The sequence below is a fragment of the Oncorhynchus mykiss genome, chromosome 8 (assembly GCF_057628025.1).
Source record: "Oncorhynchus mykiss isolate SJ-2025 chromosome 8, ASM5762802v1, whole genome shotgun sequence".
Classification (NCBI taxonomy): Eukaryota; Metazoa; Chordata; class Actinopteri; order Salmoniformes; family Salmonidae; genus Oncorhynchus; species Oncorhynchus mykiss.
Window position 1 is genome coordinate 5177739 of NC_143029.1, and position 24698 is coordinate 5202436.

At 46.1% G+C, this 24698-nt stretch overlaps 1 protein-coding gene across 4 annotated transcripts in view; it reads left to right on the forward strand.

Annotated features, from left to right (window-relative positions):
• The window catches only part of LOC110529278 (choline/ethanolamine transporter flvcr2b), a 52557-nt gene that overhangs the window by 15142 nt on the left and 12717 nt on the right, over positions 1 to 24698 (forward strand). For all 4 annotated transcript variants that reach the window (XM_036984602.2, XM_036984601.2, XM_090242444.1 and 1 more), the window contains 4 exons: positions 1936 to 2076; positions 5741 to 5808; positions 9592 to 9695; positions 14077 to 14187. In XM_036984602.2, coding sequence (XP_036840497.1) covers positions 1936 to 2076; positions 5741 to 5808; positions 9592 to 9695; positions 14077 to 14187 — 424 coding nt within the window. The remainder of the gene's footprint in view (positions 1 to 1935; positions 2077 to 5740; positions 5809 to 9591; positions 9696 to 14076; positions 14188 to 24698) is intronic.

Here is a 24698-nt window from a genome sequence, read left to right on the forward strand (position 1 = left end):
GCTGAGAACCTGCTCTCTCAGGAGAATGGCAGCTGGAAGCAGGTCATAGATCAAGCAAGTACAGCTCACCACTCCTGTCCATAGGCTTTTAGGCTATCAGCTAGATGACAAAAACACGCTTTCAAGGATTAAAAGACAGTCACAGTAACAAACATTTCTCAGACCCAAAGGAATGTCACCTGTTGAATTCTGATGGATGCATATCCTGTTTTGAGTTGAGAGATCCCCCAATTACAAGACTTGAAGCGTAGCCTGTTAAAACACCTTCCAATATTTGCATGTTCATACAATAGTCTCTAGACCTATATTCTCTCTATACATGGATGAAGGGCAGTTCTTAGGTTTGTTTATCTGTGTGTGTGTGTTTATCTGGAGGAGTACAGTAATTAATTTAGAAATTAGATGGGACAATTCCCTTCCACAGTGCGTTACCAAGGACACCAGGGCACACTGAGATGAAATAATAATCTGTTTATTCTTTAAGACCTACACTACCATTCCAGATGATTCATTAATCCCAGTTTCATATACACTACCGTTCCAGATTATTCCTTAATCTCAGCTTCATATAGACTACCGTTCCAGATTATTCCTTAATCTCAGCTTCATATAGACTACCGTTCCAGATTATTCCTTAATCTCAGCTTCATATACACTACCGTTCAAACATTTGGGTTCACTTAGAAATGTCCTTGTTTTTAAAAGAAAAGCAAAATAAAAATGTCCCATTTAAAATAACATCAAATTGATCAGAAATTCAGTGTATTTCCTCTGTCCAGTGTCTTGTGTTCTCTTGCCCATCTTAATCTTTTCTTTTTATTGGCCAGTCTGAGATATTGCTTTTTCTTTGTAACTCTGTCTAGAAGGCCAGCATCCTGGATTTGCCTCTTCACTGTTGACATTGAGACTGGTGTTTTGTGGGTACTATTTAATGAAGCTGCCAGTTGAGGACTTGTGTTCCTTAAACTAGACACTGAAATGTACTTGTCCTCTTGCTCAGTTGTGCACCGGGGCCTCCCACTCCTCTTTCTATTCTGGTTAGAGCCAGTTTGCTCTGTTTTGTGAAGGGAGTAGTACACAGCGTTGTACGAGATCTTCAGTTTCTTGGCAATTTCTAGGATGGAATAGCCTTAATTTCTCAGAACAAGAATAGACTGACGAGTTTCAGAAGAAAGTTATTTGTTTCTGACCATTTTGAGCCTGTAATCGAACCCACCAATGCTGATGCTCCAGATACTCAACTAGTCTAAAGATCAATTAGCCTTTTTAAAATGATAAACTTGGATTAGCTAACACAACGTGGCATTGGAACACAGGAGTGATGGTTGCTGATAATGGGCCTCTGTACGCCTATGTAGATATTCCATTTAAAATCAGCCGTTTCCAGCTACAATGGTCATTTACAACATTAACATCTAAACTGTGTTTCTGATTCATTTGATGTTATTTTCATAAATAAAAAATTTGCTTTTCTTTCAAAAACAAGGACATTTCTGAGTGACACCAAACGTTTGAACGGTAGTGTATATGAAACTGAGATTAAGGAGTAATGTCTGCATAACCCACTCTGATTCATTCTTAAATGTCGCGCTACACTCTTGATGGTATGTTACTGATATCTCTCTCCATCTCCCCTTCCTCTTTCCGTCTCTCCCTCTTTCCATCCCTCTCTCCATCCCTCTCTCCATCTCTCCCTCTCTCCATCCCCCCTCTAACTTTCCATCTATCTCTCACCATCTCTCTCCATCTCCCCTTCTTCTTTCCATCTCTCCATCCCCCTTCCATCTCTCCATCCCCCTTCCATCTCTCCATCCCCCTTCCATCTCTCCATCTCTCCATCCCCCCTCCATCTCTCCATCCCCCCTCCCTCTCTCCATCCCCCCTCCCTCTCTCCACCCCCTTCCATCTCTCCATCCCCCCTCCCTCTCTCTTCAGTGTTCCAGGAGCGTCCGGAGCTCCCTCCCACCCAGGCTCAGGCGACAGCTCGCTGCATCCCTCCTGAACAGTACTCCTACACAGCCTCCATCCTCAGGCTGCTCCGAAACAAACCCTTCCTCCTCCTCATCCTCACATACGGTTAGTACACCTCCCTGGTAATCACTATTGTAACTATTCTACCACACTACTGAACCCGAGCCAAGACAAACCATTCCAAACTGAGCTGAGCCAAGCCGTACTGGGCTGAACCAGGATTTTTGGGGGGTGTCTTCAATACCTGGTGACCTGCCGTTCTATTACAAGGGAAGAAGGTTATTCTTGAGTCAGGAAGAAGCGTGATAAGGTGGTAGGTTATAAAAGTCTGATAATGATCAATGTCGGTCTGATCTACCACACTAGACAACCAGTTGAGTCTTAGTTGTCAGGAGGTTATTGGTGCGTTCGGATGGTACTCAGGAACTCCTACCCTCCACTTGATTGTATGGGTTAACCTAGCTACGTGTTTGTTACTCTCTTTATGTCTGAAAGGTGAAAGGTCAGTGAAGAAACGTCACCATCTGGTGTACCATCATTCTGGCCTGGGTTTTCCCCCACTAGGAAGGCCATTCTAGTGGTTATTTCCCGAATTGGGAACTTGCCTCTCCAAGTTTCTGATTTTAGTATCCGACACACCATGTTTCTCCCCCTTTATCACAGGTACACCGTTAATGTATTATCCTATGGGAAAGGACTCTGCGCTGGCTAGGACGCCATTGGCTGTCCCCAAACATACGCCATTGGCTGTCCCCATACAGACGCCATTGGCTGTCCCCATACAGACGCCATTGGCTGTCCCCATACAGACGCCATTGGCTGTCCCCAAACAGACGCCATTGGCTGTCCCCAAACAGAGGAAGTGTTATGCTCTCATGTTCCTTTCATTATTTTTGATCTAATTGAATTGAATTCATGTCGGGCTTATTGCCTGTTTAACACGCCAATGTTACACGTTGTTGACCCGAAAGGTTAAACAGTTATTGATAATTCAATTATTAACATAGGCTAAATGTATTTTGGTCTGTAGTAGTGCACTATATAGGGAATAGTATCAGCTTGGTTCTGTCTGCTCTCTCTAACCTCTCTGACATGGGATAGGGTTGTTAGCTGGGCCAGGTGGATAATGGTGTACTTGTTGTGTACTAGGACATTTAACTAAACTGCTAAGGCCATGGTGTGTGTGTGTGAGGCTGTGTCTCTCTACACTGTGTGTGAGGCTGTGTCTCTCTCTACACTGTGTGTGAGGCTGTGTCTCTCTCTACACTGTGTGTGAGGCTGTCTCTCTCTACACTGTGTGTGAGGCTGTCTCTCTCTACACTGTGTGTGAGGCTGTGTCTCTTCTCTCTACACTGTGTGTGAGGCTGTGTCTCTTCTCTCTACACTGTGTGTGTGAGGCTGTGTCTCTTCTCTCTACACTGTGTGTGTGAGGCTGTGTCTCTTCTCTCTACACTGTGTGTGTGAGGCTGTGTCTCTCTCTCTACACTGTGTGTGTGAGGCTGTCTCCTCATGGTAATTTACAGCGCGTAAGTTTCAAGTTTGTGGAAGACAATTTTCACCATTTTTAAAATGCACCTTTTTTTATAATAAAAGCTAAACACGCATAATCTTATTTGTGGTCACTTTAGATAATGGTGTTTTCCTGCTGAAGGAACATTTTGTAGTTATAGCCTGCTGCCGTGTGAGCATTGCTGCGTTTGTAAATGTGAAGAAAATAACCTAATAGTTTATCAAAAAAAATGTTGGTAAACGTTCTGATCTCAATCAATGAATAAAATGTATTTATAAAGCCCTTCGTACGTCAGCTGATGTCACAAAGTGCTGTACAGAAATACCCAGCCTAAAACCCCAAACAGCAAGCAATGCAGGTGTAGAAGCATCTGTTGCGTTAGCCTCATTGCGTCAAAAAAAAATGTTTTTGGGATGTTAGTGCTTGTATTAATGTGGGATCTATCACATCCCACAACTGTCCCAGACTATGTTCGGAATATTTATTTCTCTCACAGAGGTCAATAGGTCAACTTTGGTACTATGAGGGATAGTAGATTGACAGAGGCTAGTGTTTTTTTGCTGTTCGTTAGTCCTACTCATCTTAGTTGGCTGACGAAAAGTATATGTGGACAGTTCTTCCAATATCTTCAATATGCGCCTCGGAATTGGATAAGGACGCGTCCCCGATGTGTCCGTCTTCACTTGTAGCCTGTGAGAAAGACCCGATCACATGATGCAGAGCCGTGTGAGTGGGAGGTGCTTCGGAGCAGGCAGCACTCCGGGAGAAGGCCTGCAAAAAGGCATGCATTATGACCACACAAAGGGGATGTGAGGCATGCATCAAGAAGCTTCTCAGATGCTATATTTTTTTATTAAGTACATAGGAGGACCTATTTAATTAACATCAACACATTTTTAGTATCTCCTGGCTTCCACACGCAGCCTACAAGCCACTGATGCAGACCTTTGGAACATCTACATTTAAAAAAAAAAAGTCTAATAAAACACCTTCACAATAAATCCATTAAGGTCTAAAGAGACAATGATATGAAGAAAACGTCATCCATTTCAGTTGTCCTGATCTGGCTAGGCCGTATGCCTGTGGGCTACGCTAGTTCATTTAACAGACAAGCTTAGAATTCAGCGGCGTTATTTTTATACTCTCTTATAGTATGAAGAATTACAATCGAACAAAGCTGAATAAAATAGGATATTTTCTCCAAGCGATTTTGGGGGGGGGGAGTGTTGCACATGCAGCCACTCTGTGTTGAGAGGTTAACAAAGAAATAGACCCCTTGTAAAGCGGATTAACGCGCTTCATTTTAAGAAGTTATCTGACCACTTTAGTTGTGATACAAACCATATCAAAACAGAGGCCGATGAGCTAGGCAACATGAGCGGTGTGCGACTAGGATTATTTAAAAAAAAAAATAAAAAAAAAAAAAGGCATTGTTTCTTGATTTGTGCTGGGCGTCATTCACAAGTGATAGGCTAATATTGTCACCCATCAGACTATTCTTGGTTTAATCTGGTCTTTTTCCATATACTAAATAATGTGTGACATTTAGTTTGGATTTAGAATGGACCATTGTCATGCACCTGTCTGAAACGGGGACAGGGGGGGAAAATATGTGTCATCTCTGCACTTAAATGGCGAACGGAGGACACTTTTCCCGTGGTTCATTTGCATGCCAGCCAGGTAGAGGATACTCCTGTTGTAAAGAGAAGCAATGGGCTTACTATTAGGAAAGTTGAGAAATAAATATAGTAGGCCTAGCCTATAGAAAGCTAATGGGATGCTCCTCTTTTTAATAGAGGCCATCACTCTGTTTTCTCACGCAATTGCATAGCCTATAGAAATGTTGTGAGCTCATGGGCTCTCATGAAGTGTTTGATTAGATTTTCCATTACATTTACATTGATGTCAGAGTGATTAGAGGGACAGTAGAGTGATGAGTACCAGGCATTTAGCAAGTTTAGTAGGCTACTACTGACCATCAGCAGCATCAGCGCTTGGAGAAGCCTAGTTACGTCACTAAACGATCACGTGGAATTTGACTGCAGTCATGACTCGTGACTGCCGGCTTGGTGGTAATACGATCACCGTACCAACCCTAACCACTACCTCTCTCTCCTGACTCACTGACCCCCCTTTGCCTCTGTTAATACTGTATCAACCACGGACGGGCGACCTACCTCTAACATCAACCCCTATTGGCTGCTCTCCGAGTGTGCCGAGTCCCTATTGGCTGTATCTCACTGTGTCTCTCGCCCACAGGACTGAACGTGGGCTGTTTCTATGCTGTTGGCACACTACTGAACCGCATGATCATCGAGCATTACCCTGTAAGTTCTGCACTAGCCTGTAAGTCCTGCACTAGCCTGTAAGTCCTGCACTAGCCTGTAAGTCCTGCACTAGCCTGTAAGTCCTGCACTAGCCTGTAAGTCCTGCACTACCCTGTACACTGCCCTGTAAGTCCTGCACTAGCCTGTAAGTCCTGCACTAGCCTGTAAGTCCTGCACTAGCCTGTAAGTCCTGCACTAGCCTGTAAGTCCTGCACTAGCCTGTAAGTCCTGCACTAGCCTGTAAGTCCTGCACTAGCCTGTAAGTCCTGCACTAGCCTGTAAGTCTTGCACTAGCCTGTAAGTCCTGCACTAGCCTGTAAGTCCTGCACTAGCCTGTAAGTCCTGCACTAGCCTGTAAGTCCTGCACTACCCTGTACGTTCTACACTACCCTGTAAGTCCTGCACTACCCTGTACACTACCCTGTAAGTCCTACACTACCCTGTAAGTCCTGCACTGCCCTGTAAGTCCTGCACTGCCCTGTAAGTCCTGCACTGCCCTGTAAGTCCTGCACTACCCTGTACACTACCCTGTACACTACCATGTACACTACCCTGTAAGTCCTACACTACCCTGTAAGTCCTGCACTACCCTGTACACTACCCTGTAAGTCCTGCACTACCCTGTAAGTCCTACACTACCCTGTAAGTCCTGCACTGCCCTGTAAGTCCTGCACTGCCCTGTAAGTCCTGCACTGCCCTGTAAGTCCTGCACTGCCCTGTAAGTCCTGCACTACCCTGTACACTACCCTGTAAGTCCTGCACTACCCTGTACACTACCCTGTACACTACCCTGTAAGTCCTGCACTACCCTGTACACTACCCTGTACACTACCCTGTAAGTTCTGCCCCTCTTTCCTGTGGACCACAGGAGGCTGCTGAAGGGAGGACGGCTCACAACAATGTCTGAGAATGGAGCAAATGGAATGACATAAAACACCTGGAAACGTCGTCTTTGTATTTGTTACGATTCCACGAGCCCATCCTCCCCCATTAAGTTGCCACCAGCCTCCTGTGGTGTGTGTGTTTGTGTGTATATATACAATTAAGTTCTGACCTTGTTTGGCTCTACAGTGCAGTATGGGGACACTGGTACTAGGTTCTGACCCTGTTTGACTCTACAGTGCAGTATGGGGACACTGGTACTAGGTTCTGACCCTGTTTGGCTCTACAGTGCAGTATGGGGACACTGGTACTAGGTTCTGACCCTGTTTGGCTCTACAGTGCAGTATGGGGACACTGGTACTAGGTTCTGACCCTGTTTGACTCTACAGTGCAGTATGGGGACACTGGTACTATTCATTGAAAACACTGGAACTACAGTTGGAGCATGTCTCATTTAGATCACAGTAGACACATTGTTGTCCTTCCCTCTTCTGCAGTACCCTATAGCGTGTCCCGATCGCTCTGCTCTTTAATGCAGCCTGTGGGCACTGAAACACTACAGTCAAAGACGCCATTGAAATACTGGAACAAGATTCATTTCAGTAACAATATAGACATTATGCCAAGTAGCCTACAGTAATATGGTGAACGATAAGGAGAGACTACAAAGTTAATTTGACTAGTCTCGAATACTACCCTCTAAGTCCTGATCTCTTCCCTGTATGTGGGGATATACAGACCCACATTGAAGCAGGAGCTACAGCAGGAACATTTACAGTAGACCCCACTCCAGACGTTATTGTCCTTCCCTCGTTACCGTACCCTGGAAGTCCTGATCCTCTTCCTGTGACCACTGTAACATGACTGTATTATTAGGTTAACGATGGAGACATTATTCTACAAGTATAGTAAAAGGTTAAAAGACATTACTGTGTCATTTGAACCAAGACTCTTACCCAACCACAGCCCTGTTGTTCACCCCTTACCCAACACAGCCCTGTTGTTCACCCCTTACCCAACACAGCCCTGTTGTTCACCCCTTACCCAACACAGCCCTGTTGTTCACCCCTTACCCAACGCAGCCCTGTTGTTCACCCCTTACCCAACGCAGCCCTGTTGTTCACCCCTTACCCAACGCAGCCCTGTTGTTCACCCCTTACCCAACGCAGCCCTGTTGTTCACCCCTTACCCAACGCAGCCCTGTTGTTCACCCCTTACCCAACGCAGCCCTGTTGTTCACCCCTTACCCAACGCAGCCCTGTTGTTCACCCCTTACCCAACGCAGCCCTGTTGTTCACCCCTTACCCAACGCAGCCCTGTTGTTCACCCCTTACCCAACGCAGCCCTGTTGTTCACCCCTTACCCAACGCAGCCCTGTTGTTCACCCCTTACCCAACGCAGCCCTGTTGTTCACCCCTTACCACCCTTGCCTTTGTCACTAGGTGGCAGTACATGGGGAGAGAGGGTTGTCACGACCCTCACCTGGTTGTCTAGGTCACTGATTATTACGGAACTCCCCTCACCTGGTTGTCTAGGTTCTTGATTATTAAGGAACTCCCCTCACCTGGTTGTCTAGGTCACTGGTTATTACGGAACTCTCCTCACCTGGTTGTCTAGGTCACTGATTATTAAGGAACTCCCCTCACCTGGTTGTCTAGGTCACTGATTATTAAGGAACTCCCCTCACCTGGTTGTCTAGGTCACTGATTATTACAGAACTCCCCTCACCTGGTTGTCTAGGTTCTTGATTATTAAGGAACTCCCCTCACCTGGTTGTCTAGGTCCTTGATTATTAAGGAACTCCCCTCACCTGGTTGTCTAAGTCACTGGTTATTACGGAACTCTCCTCGCCTGGTTGTCTAGGTCACTGATTATTAAGGAACTCCCCTCACTTGGTTGTCTAGGTCACTGATTATTAAGGAACTCCACTCACCTGGTTGTCTAGGTCACTGATTATTAAGGAACTCTCCTCACCTGGTTGTCTAGGTCACTGATTATTAAGGAACTCCCCTCACCTGGTTGTCTAGGTCACTGATTATTAAGGAACTCCCCTCACCTGGTTGTCTAGGTCACTGATTATTAAGGAACTCCCCTCACCTGGTTGTCTAGGTCGTAATTGAAAGGAAAAACTAAAAACCTGCAAACACTCGGCCCTCTGTGGAGTTTGACCCGCTCGCTGTACAGCATCACATTTATCTCATTCCTTTGTTCAACACTGAAGACAGCTCAGAGAAACCTTTCCAGTATAGTCACCAGTTGGTTAGTGCAGGGATTCCCAATCTTTTTCACTCAGGCCCCCCTTTCCAAACAGTTTACACCCCTCTAGTTGGCGGAGAGAGAAAGTTTGCAGGTTTTTACATTTGCAGATCATTTGCCGTTTTTTAAAGCAAAATTTTCTTGCGATTCTACACACTTTGCAGTGTCTTATGTGTGTTCGTGTGATATTTGAGTGACTCAAGCATTACAACAATCTATGGGCTAAAAAAAGCTAGCTAAAAAAACGTTAGCTGGGCGAGTTGATCTGGACATTACTGACCAGTTATAACCTGCTCTCTAAGGTCTCTAAGTAACATGACAAGAGGAACGGATGATGTACTACCCAATTTAGAAATTCTACTATTACAACTTTCAGGTGTAAGTTTTTAAAGCTGGACTGCGTTTTAAAAGATTGTGGGGGGGTGGGTGCTTGCCATAGCCTTGCACCCCACAGTTTGGGAAGCACTGGGTTAGAGTAACATGCACTGTGGTAACCCTGAGACATGGGATGCGTCACAATGGCACAGAATTGGGTCCTACGTTTGACCAGAGCTTCTCACACACACTAACCTGTCTGCCTGCCTGCCTGCCTGCCTTGACCGTCTGTCTGTCTGTCTGTCTGTCATCCCCCCCCCCCCCTCGCAGGGTGAAGAGTTGAATGCAGGGAGGATAGGTCTCACCATCGTTATCGCTGGCATGGTGGGGTCGCTGATCTGTGGTATCTGGCTGGACAGAACCAAAACATACAAGTAAGTCAAGTCTAGGTTGTTTAAACGTGCATTTCTCATGGGCCACTACTAGGGTTGCAAAATTCTGGGAACTTTCAATAAATTCCCTGGTTTTCCAGAAATCCTGTTTGGAGAATTCCAGATTTCCTGCTCATTCCGGGAAATCTCCAACCGGGACTTCGGGAAAACCAGGGAATTTATTGAACGTTCCTGGAATTTTGCAACCCTGGTCACTATAGTGCACGTTACATCATTAAAGGAAGCGTCTGGGGTCTGGGTGTCAGGGGGTCTGGGTGTCAGGGGGACTGGGGGGTCAGGGGGACTTGGGGGTCAGGGGGACTTGGTGTCAGGGGGACTGGGTGTCTGGGGGTCTGGGGGACTGGGGGGACTGGGTGTCTGGGGGACTGGTTGTCATGGGGACTGGGGGACAGGGGACAAGGGGTCAGGGGGTCTGGGGATGCAGGGAAGTGGGATAAGATACAGTATTCCCATATGTTTCCTTGTCTAATTTCAAAACACTGTCTGGAACCAACCCAGTGGGCAAAGCTGGTTTCATTGATTTTTTCAACCAGTTTTGAACACTGGGAAGGAAACTCACTGAGCAACTCTCACCAATGGACTTGTGTGACGCTATTGTCTTGGGTTCTGGACTGTCCGTGTTTTATCCTTTCATGTTGTTGTCCAGCTGTGTGAGACTTCCTTCTACTTGACTATGCAGGATGTTGATTAGCCTTGTTTCTTCTTCTCTGCTGGCCTTGTTTCATGTTTGCTGTTTCATATCGTGTTTCATGTATGTTTTGTTGTTTTTTGTTTCATATTTGTTTCATGTTTCGTGTTCCAGCTAGCTGAGAGTTGTTTAGGGTTTATCAGTGTTTCATGTATGTTGGGTCTTGTTTGTTGTATCGTGTTTGTTGCATGTTTCGTGTTTGTTTCATGTTTCGGCTAGCTGTGAGTTGTTTAGTGTTTCTCAGTGTGTGATGACTGTTCCTCCATCTCTGCTGCCCTGCTGTGTGATGTTGCTGCTCAGCTAGACTCGGGGGGCCTGCTGTGTGATGTTGCTGCTCAGCTAGACTCGGGGGCCTGCTGTGTGATGTTGCTGCTCAGCTAGACTCGGGGCCCTGCTGTGTGATGTTGCTGCTCAGCTAGACTCGGGGGGCCTGCTGTGTGATGTTGCTGCTCAGCCTGACTCGGGGGCCTGCTGTGTGATGTTGCTGCTCAGCTAGACTCGGGGGCCTGCTGTGTGATGTTGCTGTTCAGCTAGACTCAGGGCCCTGCTGTTGCTGCTCAGCTAGACTCGGGGACCTGCTGTGTGATGTTGCTGCTCAGCTAGACTCGGGGCCCTGCCGTGTGATGTTGCTGTTCAGCTAGACTCGGGGCCCTGCCGTGTGATGTTGCTGTTCAGCTAGACTCGGGGCCCTGCTGTGTGATGTTGCTGCTCCGTTAAACTCACTGACCTCTGATCCCTGGCTCGCAGGTTATGTGTTCAGAGAGAGGACCCCTTCAAACCCAAAGCCCCCCTTTGATGTCCTGTCCTGTCCACCCCCCCCCTCCCGGGAAAGCCATTCCTCACAGGGTCGCTAAGTCACTAGGAATGTTGCCAATGCGACACGTTGTTACTGTAGATGTTATTCCCATAGACGGACATAGACCTCATCTCCCTCTTCCAACTGGCTGCATTAGGCTGCTCCATCAGCATAACAGTAATTGATACACGTACATGTTTACAATGACGGCCTACAAAAAGGTGAAAGGCCTCCTGCGGGGATGGGGGGGCCTGGATTCAAATTAAAAATAATATAGGACCAAGCGGAATACTTACTCACTCATGACATCCATTTTATTTAATTTTTTTAGAGTTGTGCTCCGCGTAGGGAAAAATTCACTATGTTACGGCTTGATTTGGGTGATAGAACCATTTGGTCTGTGAAACTATTTTAATGTGCCAACTCAACTCTCGAGTTGGCGTCTTTTATCTTAGATATTAAATGGGCACATGATGTCAATTTTAAGGGTGCGTTCGTAAAATTCACTCTGGCTATCTACTCCGATTTCAGAGCACTCTCGTCTGAGCGTGCCACAGCACAGAATAACTGATGAATTTACTAACAATCAACACCTGTTGAATCTGGCCGGTGTCAGTAAACTTTGGTAAAAAAAGGCATGATTAAATAGTTACCAGCAGCACAGTTACAGTCACCAACGCTCTGGATAACATGAAAACAGCCTAACCAACTCTGCTAGGGAGAGAGAAATGGTCAGAGTGAGGTGTTCTCTCATTTTTGTCTGGAAGTAGCTAGCCAGTTAGCTTGGGTGTTTGACTGCCGTTGTGAGGTCAGAACGCTCAGATCAACCCTACTTCTCGTTCAGAGCGTCCAGTGTGCGCCATGTAAGCTCCAGAGAGCGAAGCGGAATAAATATGACAATGTTCTGAATTTACAAACGCCCAGAGTGCACTATGAGCACTCTCTGTCACTCCAGTATGGAAATACCAACACACCATGAGTTGACATTGATCTAGAATCCTAGGTAGTTTGATGTCATAGAGGCCATTTTAGTTGAGGCCTGCTCTGATTGGGACATCAAATAGATCTAGAATCCTAGGTAGGTTGATGTCATAGAGGCCATTTTAGTTGAGGCTTTTTGGATGACATGGGTCCCATTATGTCTGGCGAAAACCAAAACACTGCATTCTACAGTATGAACCTCATACCAACGGTCAAGCATGGTGGTGGTAGTGTGATGGTTTGAGGTCCAGCATGGTGGTGGTGGTAGGGTGATGGTTTGGGGTCAGCATGGTGGTGGTAGTGTGATGGTTTGGGGTCCAGCGTGGTGGTAGTGTGGTTGTTTGGGGTCAGCATGGTGGTGGTAGTGTGATGGTTTGGGGTCAGCATGGTGGTGGTAGTGTGATGGTTTGGGGTCCAGCATGGTGGTGGGAGTGTGATGGTTTGGGGTCAGCATGGTGGTGGTAGTGTGATGGTTTGGGGTCCAGCATGGTGGTGGTGGTAGTGTGGTTGTTTGGGGTCAGCATGGTGGTGGTAGTGTGATGGTTTGGGGTCAGCATGGTGGTGGTAGTGTGATGGTTTGGGGTCCAGCATGGTGGTGGGAGTGTGATGGTTTGGGGTCAGCATGGTGGTGGTAGTGTGATGGTTTGGGGTCCAGCATGGTGGTGGTGGTAGTGTGATGGTTTGGGGTCCAGCATGGTGGTGGTGGTAGTGTGATGGTTTGGGGTCCAGCATGGTGGTGGTGGTAGTGTGATGGTTTGGGGTCAGCATGGTGGTGGTAGTGTGATGGTTTGGGGTCAGCATGGTGGTGGTAGTGTGATGGTTTGGGGTCAGCATGGTGGTGGTAGTGTGATGGTTTGGGGTCAGCATGGTGGTGGTAGTGTGGTGGTTTGGGGTCCAGCATGATGGTGGGAGTGTGATGGTTTGGGGTCAGCATGGTGGTGGTAGTGTGATGGTTTGGGGTCAGCATGGTGGTGGTAGTGTGATGGTTTGGGGGTCAGCATGGTGGTGGTAGTGTGGTTGTTTGGGGTCAGCATGGTGGTGGTAGTGTGATGGTTTGGGGTCCAGCATGGTGGTGGTGGTAGTGTGATGGTTTGGGGTCAGCATGGTGGTGGTGGTAGTGTGATGGTTTGGGGTCAGCATGGTGGTGGTAGTGTGATGGTTTGGGGTCAGCATGGTGGTGGTAGTGTGATGGTTTGGGGTCAGCATGGTGGTGGTAGTGTGATGGTTTGGGGTCAGCATGGTGGTGGTAGTGTGATGGTTTGGGGTCAGCATGGTGGTGGTAGTGTGATGGTTTGGGGTCCAGCATGGTGGTGGTGGTGTGGTGGTTTGGGGTCAGCATGGTGGTGGTAGTGTTATGGTTTGGGGTCAGCATGGTGGTGGTTTGGGGATGCTTTGCTGCCCCAGGACCTGGACGACTTGCCTTAACAGAAGGAACCGTGAATTCTTCTCTGTATCAGATATTTCTACAGGAGAATGTCAGGCCCATCTGTCTGTGAGCTGAAGCTGAAGTGCAGCTGGGTCATGCTGCAAGACAATGATAAAAAAAATACAATCAATTCTACATGATAAAGTCCAGACCTAATCCCAATTGAGATGTTGTGACAGGACTTGAAACGAACAGTTCATGTTTGAAAACCCACAAATGTCTCTTGAGTTAAAGCAGTTCTGCATGGAAGAATGTGCCAGAATTCCTCCACAGTGATGTGAGAGACTGATCAACAACTACAGGAAGTGTTTGGTTGGAGTCACTGCAGCTAAAGGGTGGTACAACCAGTTAGAGTGTAACGGGCCAATTACTTTTTTCACACAGGGGAATTAGGTGTTGCATAACTTTTTTGTTAATTAAATAAAATAATTATCAATTGACAGATTTTTTTTTCATTGATTCTGTCTTCCAGACAGACTACCCTGGCGGTCTACCTCATGTCCTTCGTAGGGATGTTGGTCTACGCCTTCACCCTCAGTCTGGGTCATCTCTGGGTAGTCTTCCTCACCGCTGGAGCCCTGGGGTAAGACCTGTCTGTCCTGTCTGTCTGATTCATTCATTCATTCATTCCAGATTGCATTCCAATTTGCTCTGTTTTTTAATTAAAATTGATTCTTTCCAGTGTGTCAAATAGTAATATGTTTGCTTTCTCATCGTTTGGTATTTTGGTCTCTCTGTCTTTCTCTGTCTTTCTCTGTCTTTCTGTCTTTCTGTCTTTCTGTCTTTCTCTGTCTTTCTCTGTCTTTCTCTGTCTTTCTCTGTCTTTCTCTGTCTTTCTCTGTCTCTCTCTGTCGCTCTCTGTCTCTCTCTGTCTCTCTCTGTCTCTCTCTGTCTCTCTCTGTCGCTCTCTGTCGCTCTCTGTCGCTCTCTGTCTCTCTCTCTCTGTCTCTCTCTGTCGCTCTGTCTCTCCTCTCTCTCTCTCTCTCTCTCTGAAACACCTGAGCTGCTACCTCTGCCTTTTACACACACTGACCAACATCCTGACATTTGTGAAGCCATACGCTGTCTGTCAACCCAGGCTATTCTGGTAGTTACAGTAGGCTATGTATAGTACTATATATCTCTATACGTTGCTTGGCTTAAAGGCGTTTGGCATTCAAGTCTTATGATCTGTTGGATTGTTTTTGCAGTGTCTCCTTTCTCCTTGTTGACTGTGGCGTCTCTAGGGTATCAATATACACGTCTCCTTGTTGACTGTGGCGTCTCTAGGGTATCAATATACACGTCTCCTTGTTGACTGTGGCGTCTCTAGGGTATCAATATACACGTCTCCTTGTTGACTGTGGCGTCTCTAGGGTATCAATATACACGTCTCCTTGTTGACTGTGGCGTCTCTAGGGTATCAATATACACGTCTCCTTGTTGACTGTGGCGTCTCTAGGGTATCAATATACACGTCTCCTTGTTGACTGTGGCGTCTCTAGGGTATCAATATACACGTCTCCTTGTTGACTGTGGCGTCTCTAGGGTATCAATATACACGTCTCCTTGTTGACTGGCGTCTTTAGGGTATCAATATACACGTCTCCTTGTTGACTGTGGCGTCTCTAGGGTATCAATATACACGTCTCCTTGTTGACTGAGGCGTCTCTAGGTATCAATATACACGTCTCCTTGTTGACTGGCGTCTCTAGGGTATCAATATACACGTCTCCTTGTTGACTGTGGCGTCTCTAGGTATCAATATACACGTCTCCTTGTTGACTGAGGCGTCTCTAGGTATCAATATACACGTCTCCTTGTTGACTGGCGTCTCTAGGGTATCAATATACACGTCTCCTTGTTGACTGTGGCGTCTCTAGGGTATCAATATACACGTCTCCTTGTTGACTGGCGTCTCTAGGTATCAATATACACGTCTCCTTGTTGACTGGCGTCTCTAGGGTATCAATATACACGTCTCCTTGTTGACTGGCGTCTCTAGGTATCAATATACACGTCTCCTTGTTGACTGGCGTCTCTAGGTATCAATATACACGTCTCCTTGTTGACTGAGGCGTCTCTAGGTATCAATATACACGTCTCCTTGTTGACTGGCGTCTCTAGGGTATCAATATACACGTCTCCTTGTTGACTGGCGTCTCTAGGGTATCAATATACACGTCTCCTTGTTGACTGGCGTCTCTAGGGTATCAATATACACGTCTCCTTGTTGACTGGCGTCTCTAGGGTATCAATATACACGTCTCCTTGTTGACTGTGGCGTCTCTAGGGTATCAATATACACGTCTCCTTGTTGACTGTGGCGTCTCTAGGGTATCAATATACACGTCTCCTTGTTGACTGTGGCGTCTCTAGGGTATCAATATACACGTCTCCTTGTTGACTGGCGTCTCTAGGGTATCAATATACACGTCTCCTTGTTGACTGTGGCGTCTCTAGGTATCAATATACGTCTCCTTGTTGACTGGCGTCTCTAGGGTATCAATATACACGTCTCCTTGTTGACTGAGGCGTCTCTAGGTATCAATATACACGTCTCCTTGTTGACTGGCGTCTCTAGGGTATCAATATACACGTCTCCTTGTTGACTGGCGTCTCTAGGGTATCAATATACACGTCTCCTTGTTGACTGTGGCGTCTCTAGGTATCAATATACGTCTCCTTGTTGACTGGCGTCTCTAGGGTATCAATATACACGTCTCCTTGTTGACTGGCGTCTCTAGGTATCAATATACACGTCTCCTTGTTGACTGAGGCGTCTCTAGGTATCAATATACACATCTCCTTGTTGACTGGCGTCTCTAGGTATCAATATACACGTCTCCTTGTTGACTGGCGTCTCTAGGTATCAATATACACGTCTCCTTGTTGACTGAGGCGTCTCTAGGTATCAATATACACGTCTCCTTGTTGACTGGCGTCTCTAGGGTATCAATATACACGTCTCCTTGTTGACTGGCGTCTCTAGGGTATCAATATACACGTCTCCTTGTTGACTGTGGCGTCTCTAGGGTATCAATATACACGTCTCCTTGTTGACTGTGGCGTCTCTAGGTATCAATATACACGTCTCCTTGTTGACTGAGGCGTCTCTAGGTATCAATATACACGTCTCCTTGTTGACTGAGGCGTCTCTAGGTATCAATATACACGTCTCCTTGTTGACTGGCGTCTCTAGGGTATCAATATACACGTCTACTTGTTGACTGGCGTCTCTAGGGTATCAATATACACGTCTCCTTGTTGACTGGCGTCTCTAGGGTATCAATATACACGTCTCCTTGTTGACTGGCGTCTCTAGGGTATCAATATACACGTCTCCTTGTTGACTGGCGTCTCTAGGTATCAATATACACGTCTCCTTGTTGACTGAGGCGTCTCTAGGTATCAATATACACATCTCCTTGTTGACTGGCGTCTCTAGGTATCAATATACACGTCTCCTTGTTGACTGGCGTCTCTAGGGTATCAATATACACGTCTCCTTGTTGACTGGTGTCTCTAGGGTATCAATATACACGTCTCCTTGTTGACTGTGGCGTCTCTAGGGTATCAATATACACGTCTCCTTGTTGACTGGCGTCTCTAGGTATCAATATACACGTCTCCTTGTTGACTGGCGTCTCTAGGTATCAATATACACGTCTCCTTGTTGACTGAGGCGTCTCTAGGTATCAATATACACGTCTCCTTGTTGACTGGCGTCTCTAGGGTATCAATATACACGTCTCCTTGTTGACTGGCGTCTCTAGGGTATCAATATACACGTCTCCTTGTTGACTGTGGCGTCTCTAGGGTATCAATATACACGTCTCCTTGTTGACTGGCGTCTCTAGGGTATCAATATACACGTCTCCTTGTTGACTGAGGCGTCTCTAGGTATCAATATACACGTCTCCTTGTTGACTGGCGTCTCTAGGGTATCAATATACACGTCTCCTTGTTGACTGGCGTCTCTAGGGTATCAATATACACGTCTCCTTGTTGACTGTGGCGTCTCTAGGTATCAATATACGTCTCCTTGTTGACTGGCGTCTCTAGGGTATCAATATACACGTCTCCTTGTTGACTGGCGTCTCTAGGTATCAATATACACGTCTCCTTGTTGACTGAGGCGTCTCTAGGTATCAATATACACATCTCCTTGTTGACTGGCGTCTCTAGGTATCAATATACACGTCTCCTTGTTGACTGAGGCGTCTCTAGGTATCAATATACACGTCTCCTTGTTGACTGGCGTCTCTAGGGTATCAATATACACGTCTCCTTGTTGACTGGCGTCTCTAGGGTATCAATATACACGTCTCCTTGTTGACTGTGGCGTCTCTAGGGTATCAATATACACGTCTCCTTGTTGACTGTGGCGTCTCTAGGTATCAATATACACGTCTCCTTGTTGACTGGCGTCTCTAGGGTATCAATATACACGTCTCCTTGTTGACTGACGTCTCTAGGGTATCAATATACACGTCTCCTTGTTGACTGAGGCGTCTCTAGGTATCAATATACACGTCTCCTTGTTGACTGTTGTCTCTAGGGTATCAATATACACGTCTCCTTGTTGACTGGCGTCTCTAGGGTATCAATATACACGTCTCCTTGTTGACTGTGGCGTCTCTAGGTATCAATATACGTCTCCTTGTTGACTGGCGTCTCTAGGGTATCAATATACACGTCTCCTTGTTGACTGAGGCGTCCCTAGGTATCAATATACACGTCTCCTTGTTGACTGAGGCGTCTCTAGGGTATCAATATACACGTCTCCTTGTTGACTGAGGCGTCTCTAGGTATCAATATACACGTCTCCTTGTTGACTGAGGCGTCTCTAGGTATCAATATACACGTCTCCTTGTTGACTGAGGCGTCTCTAGGTATCAATATACACGTCTCCTTGTTGACTGGCGTCTCTAGGGTATCAATATACACGTCTCCTTGTTGACTGGCGTCTCTAGGGTATCAATATACACGTCTCCTTGTTGACTGGCGTCTCTAGGGTATCAATATACACGTCTCCTTGTTGACTGGCGTCTCTAGGTATCAATATACACGTCTCCTTGTTGACTGAGGCGTCTCTAGGTATCAATATACACGTCTCCTTGTTGACTGGCGTCTCTAGGTATCAATATACACGTCTCCTTGTTGACTGAGGCGTCTCTAGGTATCAATATACACGTCTCCTTGTTGACTGGCGTCTCTAGGGTATCAATATACACGTCTCCTTGTTGACTGGTGTCTCTAGGGTATCAATATACACGTCTCCTTGTTGACTGTGGCGTCTCTAGGGTATCAATATACACGTCTCCTTGTTGACTGGCGTCTCTAGGTATCAATATACACGTCTCCTTGTTGACTGGCGTCTCTAGGTATCAATATACACGTCTCCTTGTTGACTGAGGCGTCTCTAGGTATCAATATACACGTCTCCTTGTTGACTGGCGTCTCTAGGGTATCAATATACACGTCTCCTTGTTGACTGGCGTCTCTAGGGTATCAATATACACGTCTCCTTGTTGACTGTGGCGTCTCTAGGGTATCAATATACACGTCTCCTTGTTGACTGGCGTCTCTAGGGTATCAATATACACGTCTCCTTGTTGACTGAGGCGTCTCTAGGTATCAATATACACGTCTCCTTGTTGACTGGCGTCTCTAGGGTATCAATATACACGTCTCCTTGTTGACTGGCGTCTCTAGGGTATCAATATACACGTCTCCTTGTTGACTGTGGCGTCTCTAGGTATCAATATACGTCTCCTTGTTGACTGGCGTCTCTAGGGTATCAATATACACGTCTCCTTGTTGACTGGCGTCTCTAGGTATCAATATACACGTCTCCTTGTTGACTGAGGCGTCTCTAGGTATCAATATACACATCTCCTTGTTGACTGGCGTCTCTAGGTATCAATATACACGTCTCCTTGTTGACTGAGGCGTCTCTAGGTATCAATATACACGTCTCCTTGTTGACTGGCGTCTCTAGGGTATCAATATACACGTCTCCTTGTTGACTGGCGTCTCTAGGGTATCAATATACACGTCTCCTTGTTGACTGTGGCGTCTCTAGGGTATCAATATACACGTCTCCTTGTTGACTGTGGCGTCTCTAGGTATCAATATACACGTCTCCTTGTTGACTGGCGTCTCTAGGGTATCAATATACACGTCTCCTTGTTGACTGGCGTCTCTAGGGTATCAATATACACGTCTCCTTGTTGACTGAGGCGTCTCTAGGTATCAATATACACGTCTCCTTGTTGACTGTTGTCTCTAGGGTATCAATATACACGTCTCCTTGTTGACTGGCGTCTCTAGGGTATCAATATACACGTCTCCTTGTTGACTGTGGCGTCTCTAGGTATCAATATACGTCTCCTTGTTGACTGGCGTCTCTAGGGTATCAATATACACGTCTCCTTGTTGACTGAGGCGTCCCTAGGTATCAATATACACGTCTCCTTGTTGACTGAGGCGTCTCTAGGGTATCAATATACACGTCTCCTTGTTGACTGTGGCGTCTCTAGGGTATCAATATACACGTCTCCTTGTTGACTGGGGCGTCTCTAGGGTATCAATATACACGTCTCCTTGTTGACTGAGGCGTCTCTAGGTATCAATATACACGTCTCCTTGTTGACTGGCGTCTCTAGGTATCAATATACACGTCTCCTTGTTGACTGTGGCGTCTCTAGGGTATCAATATACACGTCTCCTTGTTGACTGGGGCGTCTCTAGGGTATCAATATACACGTCTCCTTGTTGACTGGCGTCTCTAGGGTATCAATATACACGTCTCCTTGTTGACTGTGGCGTCTCTAGGTATCAATATACACGTCTCCTTGTTGACTGTGGCGTCTCTAGGGTATCAATATACACGTCTCCTTGTTGACTGTGGCGTCTCTAGGGTATCAATATACACGTCTCCTTGTTGACTGAGGCGTCTCTAGGGTATCAATATACACGTCTCCTTGTTGACTGTGGCGTCTCTAGGGTATCAATATACACGTCTCCTTGTTGACTGGCGTCTCTAGGTATCAATATACACGTCTCCTTGTTGACTGTGGCGTCTCTAGGGTATCAATATACACGTCTCCTTGTTGACTGAGGCGTCTCTAGGGTATCAATATACACGTCTCCTTGTTGACTGTGGCGTCTCTAGGGTATCAATATACACGTCTCCTTGTTGACTGGCGTCTTTAGGGTATCAATATACACGTCTCCTTGTTGACTGTGGCGTCTCTAGGGTATCAATATACACGTCTCCTTGTTGACTGAGGCGTCTCTAGGTATCAATATACACGTCTCCTTGTTGACTGGCGTCTCTAGGGTATCAATATACACGTCTCCTTGTTGACTGTGGCGTCTCTAGGGTATCAATATACACGTCTCCTTGTTGACTGAGGCGTCTCTAGGTATCAATATACACGTCTCCTTGTTGACTGGCGTCTCTAGGGTATCAATATACACGTCTCCTTGTTGACTGTGGCGTCTCTAGGGTATCAATATACACGTCTCCTTGTTGACTGTGGCGTCTCTAGGTATCAATATACGTCTCCTTGTTGACTGGCGTCTCTAGGGTATCAATATACACGTCTCCTTGTTGACTGAGGCGTCTCTAGGTATCAATATACACGTCTCCTTGTTGACTGGCGTCTCTAGGGTATCAATATACACGTCTCCTTGTTGACTGGCGTCTCTAGGGTATCAATATACACGTCTCCTTGTTGACTGTGGCGTCTCTAGGTATCAATATACGTCTCCTTGTTGACTGGCGTCTCTAGGGTATCAATATACACGTCTCCTTGTTGACTGGCGTCTCTAGGTATCAATATACACGTCTCCTTGTTGACTGAGGCGTCTCTAGGTATCAATATACACGTCTCCTTGTTGACTGGCGTCTCTAGGGTATCAATATACACGTCTCCTTGTTGACTGGCGTCTCTAGGGTATCAATATACACGTCTCCTTGTTGACTGTGGCGTCTCTAGGGTATCAATATACACGTCTCCTTGTTGACTGGCGTCTCTAGGGTATCAATATACACGTCTCCTTGTTGACTGGCGTCTCTAGGGTATCAATATACACGTCTCCTTGTTGACTGTGGCGTCTCTAGGGTATCAATATACACGTCTCCTTGTTGACTGGCGTCTCTAGGGTATCAATATACACGTCTCCTTGTTGACTGTGGCGTCTCTAGGTATCAATATACCTCTCCTTGTTGACTGGCGTCTCTAGGGTATCAATATACACGTCTCCTTGTTGACTGGCGTCTCTAGGTATCAATATACACGTCTCCTTGTTGACTGAGGCGTCTCTAGGTATCAATATACACATCTCCTTGTTGACTGGCGTCTCTAGGTATCAATATACACGTCTCCTTGTTGACTGAGGCGTCTCTAGGTATCAATATACACGTCTCCTTGTTGACTGGCGTCTCTAGGGTATCAATATACACGTCTCCTTGTTGACTGGCGTCTCTAGGGTATCAATATACACGTCTCCTTGTTGACTGTGGCGTCTCTAGGGTATCAATATACACGTCTCCTTGTTGACTGTGGCGTCTCTAGGTATCAATATACACGTCTCCTTGTTGACTGGCGTCTCTAGGGTATCAATATACACGTCTCCTTGTTGACTGGCGTCTCTAGGGTATCAATATACACGTCTCCTTGTTGACTGTGGCGTCTCTAGGTATCAATATACGTCTCCTTGTTGACTGGCGTCTCTAGGGTATCAATATACGTCTCCTTGTTGACTGAGGCGTCTCTAGGTATCAATATACACGTCTCCTTGTTGACTGGCGTCTCTAGGGTATCAATATACACGTCTCCTTGTTGACTGGCGTCTCTAGGGTATCAATATACACGTCTCCTTGTTGACTGTGGCGTCTCTAGGTATCAATATACGTCTCCTTGTTGACTGGCGTCTCTAGGGTATCAATATACACGTCTCCTTGTTGACTGAGGCGTCCCTAGGTATCAATATACACGTCTCCTTGTTGACTGAGGCGTCTCTAGGGTATCAATATACACGTCTCCTTGTTGACTGAGGCGTCTCTAGGTATCAATATACACGTCTCCTTGTTGACTGGCGTCTCTAGGTATCAATATACACGTCTCCTTGTTGACTGGCGTCTTTAGGGTATCAATATACACGTCTCCTTGTTGACTGGTGTCTCTAGGTATCAATATACACGTCTCCTTGTTGACTGTGGCGTCTCTAGGGTATCAATATACACGTCTCCTTGTTGACTGGGGCGTCTCTAGGGTATCAATATACACGTCTCCTTGTTGACTGGCGTCTCTAGGGTATCAATGTACACGTCTCCTTGTTGACTGTGGCGTCTCTAGGTATCAATATACACGTCTCCTTGTTGACTGTGGCGTCTCTAGGGTATCAATATACACGTCTCCTTGTTGACTGTGGCGTCTCTAGGGTATCAATATACACGTCTCCTTGTTGACTGTGGCGTCTCTAGGGTATCAATATACACGTCTCCTTGTTGACTGTGGCGTCTCTAGGGTATCAATATACACGTCTCCTTGTTGACTGTGGCGTCTCTAGGGTATCAATATACACGTCTCCTTGTTGACTGGCGTCTCTAGGTATCAATATACACGTCTCCTTGTTGACTGTGGCGTCTCTAGGGTATCAATATACACGTCTCCTTGTTGACTGGCGTCTCTAGGTATCAATATACACGTCTCCTTGTTGACTGTGGCGTCTCTAGGTATCAATATACACGTCTCCTTGTTGACTGGCGTCTCTAGGGTATCAATATACACGTCTCCTTGTTGACTGGCGTCTCTAGGGTATCAATATACACGTCTCCTTGTTGACTGTGGCGTCTCTAGGTATCAATATACGTCTCCTTGTTGACTGGCGTCTCTAGGGTATCAATATACACGTCTCCTTGTTGACTGAGGCGTCTCTAGGTATCAATATACACGTCTCCTTGTTGACTGGCGTCTCTAGGGTATCAATATACACGTCTCCTTGTTGACTGGCGTCTCTAGGGTATCAATATACACGTCTCCTTGTTGACTGTGGCGTCTCTAGGTATCAATATACACGTCTCCTTGTTGACTGTGGCGTCTCTAGGGTATCAATATACACGTCTCCTTGTTGACTGAGGCGTCCCTAGGTATCAATATACACGTCTCCTTGTTGACTGAGGCGTCTCTAGGGTATCAATATACACGTCTCCTTGTTGACTGAGGCGTCTCTAGGTATCAATATACACGTCTCCTTGTTGACTGGCGTCTCTAGGTATCAATATACACGTCTCCTTGTTGACTGGCGTCTTTAGGGTATCAATATACACGTCTCCTTGTTGACTGGTGTCTCTAGGTATCAATATACACGTCTCCTTGTTGACTGTGGCGTCTCTAGGGTATCAATATACACGTCTCCTTGTTGACTGGGGCGTCTCTAGGGTATCAATATACACGTCTCCTTGTTGACTGGCGTCTCTAGGGTATCAATGTACACGTCTCCTTGTTGACTGTGGCGTCTCTAGGTATCAATATACACGTCTCCTTGTTGACTGTGGCGTCTCTAGGGTATCAATATACACGTCTCCTTGTTGACTGTGGCGTCTCTAGGGTATCAATATACACGTCTCCTTGTTGACTGTGGCTTCTCTAGGGTATCAATATACACGTCTCCTTGTTGACTGTGGCGTCTCTAGGGTATCAATATACACGTCTCCTTGTTGACTGTGGCGTCTCTAGGGTATCAATATACACGTCTCCTTGTTGACTGGCGTCTCTAGGTATCAATATACACGTCTCCTTGTTGACTGTGGCGTCTCTAGGGTATCAATATACACGTCTCCTTGTTGACATTGTCTAGCAAAAGTATTCATACCCCTTTATTTTCTTTACATTTTATTGTTACAAAGTGGGATTAAAATGGATTTAATTGTAAATTGTCAACAATCTACACAAACTTTTCTGTCAAAGTGGAATTTTTTTCATGTTTAAAAATAAAAGTATAATAGAAATTAAATCAAGGTAAAACAAAATAATAAATAAATAACTAAAATATTGTGGTATCATAAGTATTCAGCTCCCCGAGTCAATACCTTTTGGC